The 8,482-nt window shown below is 53.7% G+C and overlaps 1 protein-coding gene across 1 annotated transcript; it reads right to left on the bottom strand.

Annotated features, from left to right (window-relative positions):
* Nucleotides 1–6,250: 6,250 nt before the first annotated feature.
* Nucleotides 6,251–8,196, bottom strand: LOC133351883 (uncharacterized; the record flags this gene model as incomplete). The annotated part of the gene is made up of 2 exons (XM_061567459.1): nt 6,251–6,307; nt 7,885–8,196. Coding segments are annotated over 2 exons (369 nt in total), but the record flags the coding sequence as incomplete, so codon positions are not given.
* Nucleotides 8,197–8,482: the final 286 nt, after the last annotated feature.

Consider the following 8,482-nt stretch of genomic DNA (forward strand, 5'->3'; position numbering starts at 1 on the left):
GTACACACACACATACACAAACACACACCGACACCCACGCGCGTGTGTTCACACGAGCACCCGCATGCGTCATGGGAGTCTCTGCGTAGAATCTCTTCATTCACTCGTCCATTATTCAATGCGCTTCTTCTTGATTGTTTCGGTAAAGTCACGTAGAAGGGAAATAATACAATAATAAAAATTAAACATAATAAAATAAAAATTCTCACGACGTTTCCGACAGCTCTGTTTCTTCACCTGAGGACGGCTGCTTGTGTGTGGCCGAAACGTCGTGAGAATTTTTCATTTTATTATGTTTTATTTTTATTCTTTTATTATTTCCCTTCCACGTGACTTTACCGAAAGAACCAAGAAGATGAATCCCTGCAGTCACAAAAGCTTTAAATCGAAATTCAATGCGCTTTATTTCTATTTTATTTGATCGGAGAAGCAGGGAGAGAAAGAGAGAGGGGAGAGAGACAGGTAATGGAAGAGAGAGAGAGAGGGGGGTTACGTCAGTGGATAAAGCCTCCTCTGGATGTTTGTGGAACGAATGTCGTCTCAGAGAATCGAGCCGGCGCTGTTGAACTTCTGCGTTCGAATCGAGGTCTCGGGCGCCACGTGGCTGGAGCGTCTTCTGCGATGCCGCGAATTGGCCCTCTCGGCTGGGTCATCGACAGCTGTGCGCGCCCACAAATCCATGAAGTTCGGTTCGGTTTTGTTACCTCCTCCTCACCCCCCTCCTCCTCCTCATCATCCCCCTCCTCCTCACCCCCCTCCTCCTCCTCATCATCCCCCTCCTCCTCCCCCTCCTGCCTACCCCCCCCCTCCTCCTCCTCAACCCCCCTCCGTCCTCACCCCCCCCTCCTCCTCATCGCCCCTCCTCCTCACCCCCTCCTCCTCCTCCCCCTCCTCATCCTCCTCCCCCCTCCTCCCCTCCTCATCCCCCTCCTCCTCCCCCCTCCTCCCCCTCCTCATCCCCCTCCTCCCCCGCCTCCCCTAATTATACTATTTTTATTTTGCTGCTATACATTTGCACGTGATAAGCAACTTTGTTGAGCTATTATTTGTGGCCAGGTCGCTATTGAATTGTAATCTAATAGCTCAGCGCGCTTTTTGCTTGGTAAGATAAAAACTATAGAAATAGTTTAGTTTTATTTGTGCGTTTTTTTAAAAAGTGATTTGTTTATCTTTCCTATACTTTGCACTCCTATCGCGTTTTTGTTGTTCTGTTTGTTGTTGTCACGTTCTGACCCGCTTCTGCTGGACATTGTGAGAAAGAGCTTTACAGCTCATCGGATTCTTCCAGTTTAAATAAATAAACATTCGGATTCTGACTCCCGATTGTGCCACCGGCGTCACTGCCTCACAGAGCATCAAACCCACGCATCGGCATGATGCATGGGTATGATGCATGAGTATGGTGCATGGGCATGATGCATGAGTATGATGCATGGGTATGATGCATGGGCATGATGCATGGGCATGATGCATGAGTATGATGCATGGGTATGATGCATGGGTATGATGTACTGGTATGATGCATGGGCATGATGCATGAGTATGATGCATGAGTATGGTACATAGATGTGATACATGGGTATTGTGCATGGGTATGATGCATGGGTATGATGCATGGGCATGATGCATGAGTATGATGCATGGGCATGATGCATGGGTATGGTGCATGGCTATGGTGCATGTGTATGATGCATGGACATGATGCAATGGTGTGATGCATGAGTATGATGCATGACACATGATGCATGGGTATACTGCAAGAGTATGATGTATTGACATGATGCAATGGTGTGATGCAAGGGTATAACAGAGCCACTACAGAGTCTTAGAGAAGGGCCCATGGGAGCTGATCCATTGATCAGAGGAAGTCGCGTGATAGAGCGCCACCGTTGTTTTACAACAACCTTGGTTTGTTCAACAAACGCCTTCCCGTTGACATAGGCGGTGTTCGTGCGAACTGGCGTGGTGGCGCACTCACGCCCGACTTGAGATTGGGGGCAGGGGGAGAAATGGAGAAGAAATAAGTAATATAAAAAAAATTGAGAAAACACGCTTTTATGAAATGTACCGTAATAGTAATGGCAGAACTCCACGACTCCAATGAAGTGACCCCGAATCTTGCCATAACGCAAGGGACCGTGGCCAATTACAGCCAACGTCAGTTGACCGTGGACAATTAGACCCAAGCCGAAACATAACATGTAAAAAATTATGTTTAAAAATATATATTTTTATGATAGAATATAGTATTGTCATCAGTATGACATAAGTATACCAAGTTTGCAGTCGATACCACATTGGGAAGTGGGTTAAAATTGAGTTACAAGATTTGAGGATACAACAACAACAACAGAGTGAGTTAAAAGAAAGCGTGTAATAAAAACTCCGTGAACACGCACGGATTCCGAAACGCTGTTTTTCCATACATGTGCGTTGGTGTTTAATTCGCGGCTGTGGAAGCCAGCTGCTGTTCGGGCTGAAACGCGTTTTTTGTATTTTAGTGCAAAGGGGAAATGTTCGCTCTGGGTTGAGTCCCCACTTCCTGGGCGCACCCCCAGTGATTTGTGGGCGCCGCGGTGGCTAGGAGATGTTAACTCCCTCGCCTGGTCTGTAGGAGGTCGTAGGTTCGATCCGGACCCTGACGCCTGCTGCTGTATATTTGGAGTTTGCGTGTATCTCTCTTATCATCATCACGGTGGCTAGGAGATGTTAACTCCCTCGCCTGGTATGTAGGAGGTCGTGGGTTCGATCCCGACCCTGACGCTTGCGGTATATTTGGAGTTTGCGTGTATCTCTCTCATCATCATCATCATCATCAGGGTGACTAGGAGATGTTAACTTCCTCGCCTGGTCTGCAGGAGGTCGTGGGTTCGATCCCGACCCTGACACTTGCAGTATATTTGGAGTTTGCGTGTATCTCTCTTATCATCATCACGGTGGCTAGGAGATGTTAACTCCCTCGCCTGGAGGTCGTGGGTTCGATCCCGACCCTGACGCTTGCAGTATATTTGGAGTTTGCGTCTCTCTCTCTCTCTCACCGTGGTCGCGTGGATTTTTCTCTGGGTCCTTCGGTTTAGCCCCGCGTTATGAAAAGCCACTTCATTGAGCGATCATATGTGGCCAGGTCGCTTCTTCGAGCTATATAGCTCAGTGGTCCCTAACCTGGTAAAATAAAATAAAATTGGTTTAGTTTCGATTGAATCTAAACCTATTTGGTGGTGATGCTGCTGCGTTGGTAGTGGTGCAGAAGCAGAGCTAACAACAACTAAACCCCTAAACGTATTCGTCAATCAATGACACTGCCTTACAATGCAGGATAATATAATCATACATAATTGGTGACGATTCGGAAAACGGCCCTTCTTCTCAATAGCACACGGAGAAGGACCCTTACCCGAAACGTCGCCTATTATATTGGGGGTTTTTTCCCTGTGTTATTGAGGAAGTGTTGAGCTCTTAGAATGAGTCATTATTGGTTGTCCTTGTACACACGTGTTGTAACGCAGCAGCAGCACCAGCAGCAGCAGGAGCATCACCACCAATGCAACCTCCAAGTTTGCAGAGAGTGGCCACCTTTGGAAAGAGTCAGCGTCTTCTCGCTCTTGAAACCACGGCCGAGCGTAGTGCTGGCTGGTCACCTCGTGCGCCTTGCCAGCATTCATCGGCTCACTCGCAAACATCAATTGCCCCAAGCAGCGTGCGGAGGCTACATAGGGCATCTGTGTCTTTGTCTTTTGTTTTGGTACGTTTTGTGTGTGGGTGTGCGGGGTTGGTAGGGAGGGGGGTGTGGGGGGCCTCCCCTATGTCGACTCAGCCTACAATTAGTACCCGGTGCGGCAGTGCGTAAACATCGCCACTGGGGAAACAAAGGCGGCCGGGCGTGGTGCTGGCCACCCATCCCCTCGTGTGCCATGCCGGCCTTAATAGGTGCTACTCGCAAACAGCACTTGCCCCACCAGTCTGTTAAGGCTCTACGGTGGGGGGGGGGTCTTTGTCTTGTAGGGTGTGTGTCGGGGTGAGCGTGGGGGGTGGCGTGTGGAGTTTGAAGGGGGTGGCGAGGGGGGTACTCAGTGGAGGGGGTAACTCGGGGGGGGGGGAGAAGGGTGCGGGGGTTGTGGCCGCTGTCGTTTCTCGCCCGGCCGGCTGACTCACATCTCGAAATAAAAAATTCGCTCGTGCTCAGAGAAATCTGCGGAAGCTCGCATTGCACACAGCAGAAAACAACAACAACAACAATAATCATCATCAGGTCAGAGCGTCTCAATTATACATTTTGACACGTCCATATTACGCCGTGTATATGTTTCGTACACAGCAATTCTTAAAGTACCCTACTTCTCATCGCCCTAATTAACGGCAACAGCGAACCCAGCTGGCAACAAGGAATAGATTCTGTGACTGCGCAGTAAACTGCGTGCAGTGTGTGAGCGATGATTTCACGGTAATGGCAATGTACGCGCCGCAGTTAAAGCCGCGATGACGACATTTGTGTTGATACTTAACGAGTACGGCGATCATGATGGTGATGATGAATATAAAATGCGATATTGAAATAAAAAAAAACCCAAAATAACCTTTGTATTTAGTGATTCTGCTGCAGTGATGCACAAGCACAGGTAACAACACCAACATCAACACATTTGTCAACAATCCTGTGTGTCTGTGTGGCATTAAATGCTGCCAAGTCGGCCACTATGGAAGGAGGCTCGTGAAGGACGCTGCTGCTGCTGGGCAGTCGGAGGCAGTCGACCTCCAGCAACAACGGGGGGCAGAGGAGCGGCCTTATACGCAGCAAGTTGACACAGTAGGGGAGGGGGTACAGCTGGTGGTGCATCTACCAGTGGGCATCTCAGTCAGCCAACCCATGGCACCTGCTGGGTCTGTCTCGAGACCTCCTCCTGCACCTAGCCTGGCACAGCAGGGGATACAGCTGGTGGTGCATCTACCGGTCATATTAGTCAGCCAACCCATGGCACCTGCTGGGTCTGTCTCGAGACCTCCTCCTGCACCTAGCCTGGCACAAGCGCCGTGGTGACGTCACCGTCACTGAGTGGCGGCTGGCCGGGGTATTGATCTTGGCCTTAAAGGAGGAGACAGAAAAGTACGCGATATATGACGCATTGAACAAAAAATTACTCAAGCTGCTAAATGTTTTTTCTCTAATGTGGATATTTTATCGCATCGGGGAGGCGCAGGGGAAACAGCCACACACACGCACACACACACGCACACACGCACACACACGCACACACACGCGCACACACGCACGCACACACACGCACACACGAGCACACGCACATGCGCACACACACGCACACACACACTCACACACGCACGCACACACACGCACACACGAGCACACGCACATGCGCACACACACGCACACACACACTCACGCGCACACACTCACACACACACGCACACACACACTCACACACGCACACACACACACGCGCACACACACACGCACGCGCACACACTCACACACACAAAGCGGCAAGGCAGCCAGAACCAGCACCGACGATCGTTTTACGCAAGCTCTGCCGTCCTGTATTGGCATATTAACCCAACTCCGCTAATGGGCGTTCATCCATGTGGGGGGAGAAAAATGATGATGATGATGTGTAGCAAGGATGAGCATCATAGCGATGACGTGTTGCATCAATCATTAAGTGTGGTCGTAAAGACGATGTTGTGGGTAATGATGTCGAATTGCTAGAATGATGATGATGGTGGTGGTGGTGGTGGTGATGCAATTATGCGTTACGTTGCGGACGTAAATAAATTGCCCCCACCTCGTCTCTCCACATACATTGTACCGCACACATATATGTGTGTTTGAAAGTACGAGCCTTGTCGGCTGTCCAGAGCAATATTTTCCATCGGCGTTTATTTATCAGCCAGAAAGCTCTGCCTCGGGTGTCGACCCCTCACGCCTCGGATCTGACAGCGGCAGTCAAGACTCTCTCGCTGCACAATTACCGCTGCCTGTTATTGGCAAGAGCACTCGGTCCACATGATAGGGGCCCCAATAGTGTGTGTATATATCTATCTATTTGTTTAAACCCACTCTTCAGATTCATGCGGTGGATCAATCTGGGTAACGACCGCCATCGCTTTGCTTCTCATCCACGAATTTGTCCGCGCAAACTCTCTCCGTCCCGAACGCATTCGGACCACGCGCGGATCTCGAGTCGGTGCGCCGTCGGGATACGACGGCCTCGCCTCCAGCGCCGCGCGTTCTCTGACCTCACTTCATCACGCCGCCACGTGGCGCGGCGGTGTCGGCGGCGGGCGGCACACGCGACTGTGGGCGCATAGAAGTACGGATACAGCCGTGGACGTGGCACCCTCTCGCGCGTGGCACCCACGACGTTTATCGCCGCATAACAACGTCGGATGACGTTGCTACCCCCGGCTTTACGTCGCCGATGCGTTCATGGAAGGGCGCGATGACGAATATCGAAACGGCGTCGATCGAAGCGATGGGTGCAGGTGGTGGAGGCGAAGGCTGAGCGGCGACGGGTAACGAGTTTGGACAGACGGTGATGCTGTGAGCGACGTAAGTGCGGGGTCGAGGCGACGTAAAATCAGGCTCGTGGTGTTAATAACAAAGTGATGGGAGTTTTCAGGACGGGACTTAGACCGCTCTAACGACTCCGATTGTCTCATTGCCAAAGTCAGGGGCGCGTTGTTCCACAGTGCGGGAGCTGCACAGTGACAAGAGCCCGATCGGCACGGGGCGGAAGACGAGCCGAAGAGCCCAAGGTCTCTGGGACGTCGTCGGAGTATAAAGATGAATGAATTCTCGCCAACGTTGCGGATCTAACCCATCGAGTGCCTTGTAGTAGGTCAGCAGCAACAGCAGCAGCAGGATCTTGTAATCCGCTCGATATTTCACTGGTAGCCAATGTAGAGACGTGATATTGAGGCGTGTGATGTGCTCGCGGAACGGTGCGTGCGCTAGTTGCGTCGTGGCGACATTAATCAGCTCAGGGGAGGGGGGGGGCAATCGGTCAGGTGGAGCCCCCCCCCCTAATATTGTGAGTTGTCTCGCACGGTCACAGCTAGAGGAAGATGTTTATACATCGCGCCTTATCTTGCCTTAATCCACATCGTCGTCACGCTCACTGTCTCGGACATTTAACGCTGCGGGAGGCGCTCCGCTCGTCGCTAAAAATACGTTTTTATTTCTTTGACACTTTTGTTGTTTTTGGTGCTTGTCAAGGGGGCTGCCAACTCGTAGCTTTGCCCACCAGGGGACGGTGTGGGGGGGGGGCAAAGGCACCCCCTGCCCGCTCGCACCCACGTGAGTTACGCTGCTGCTGGCGTGCGCGCGAGCACTCGAGCAGTTGCATTCTGGACGAGCGGATTCCTGAACAGTGCTGAGTTGCAGCAGCAGCAGTCGTCGTCATCGGCAGTCCCTCGGGATTCGCGGATGACGTCCATCGGGGTTTGGTGGTGGCCGAGAAGTCCAATGACGGGATCCAGCAATCAATGCCGGGAAACTATGGACTCACTTTGCCGGTCTCTGTCGGAGCCATTCGGCGACGGGGATCGACGCAGATGCAGACTTTTGAGACCGGCCGCTGTGTCCGGACGCTTGCGACCTCCACCACCGCCACCACCACCACCACCACCACCGCCACCACCGCCACCACCACCGCCACCACCACCGCCACCACCACCGCCGCCACCGCCACCACCACCGCCGCCACAGCCACCACCACCGCCACCACCGCCACCACCACCACCGCCGCCACAGCCACCACCGCCACCACCGCCACCACCACCACCGCCGCCACAGCCACCACCGCCACCACCGCCACCACCACCGCCACCACCGCCACCACCACCACCGCCGCCACAGCCACCACCGCCACCACCGCCACCACCACCACCGCCGCCACAGCCACCACCGCCACCACCGCCACCACCACCGCCACCACCGCCACCACCACCGCCACCACCGCCACCACCACCACCGCCGCCACAGCCACCACCGCCACCACCGCCACCACCACCGCCACCACCACCGCCACCACCGCCGCCACAGCCACCACCGCCACCACCGCCACCACCGCCGCCACAGCCACCACCACCGCCGCCACCGCCACCACCACCGCCACCACCGCCACCACCGCCGCCACCGCCACCACCACCGCCGCCACCGCCACCACCGCCACCACAGCCACCACCACCGCCGCCACAACCACCACCACAAAAGCCACCGCTGTCGCCACCGCTGTCACCACAGCCACCACCGCCACTACCACCACCACCGCCGCCACCACAGCCACCACCACCACCACCGCCACCGCCACCGCCGCCGCCACCACTGCCACCACAGCCACCACCGCCACCACAATTGTCCGCATTGCTTTACGCTACCGCGGATTTCCAAAGCGGACAGTGGCGTTTTGTAGCTCTGGAGCAGACACGCGGTAATGCACCTTGATAACAACAAACAGCAGCAGCAGAA

Source organism: Lethenteron reissneri, chromosome 39 (genome assembly GCF_015708825.2).
Source record: "Lethenteron reissneri isolate LAM-NWPU_2019-01 chromosome 39, ASM1570882v1, whole genome shotgun sequence".
Lineage (NCBI taxonomy): Eukaryota > Metazoa > Chordata > Hyperoartia > Petromyzontiformes > Petromyzontidae > Lethenteron > Lethenteron reissneri.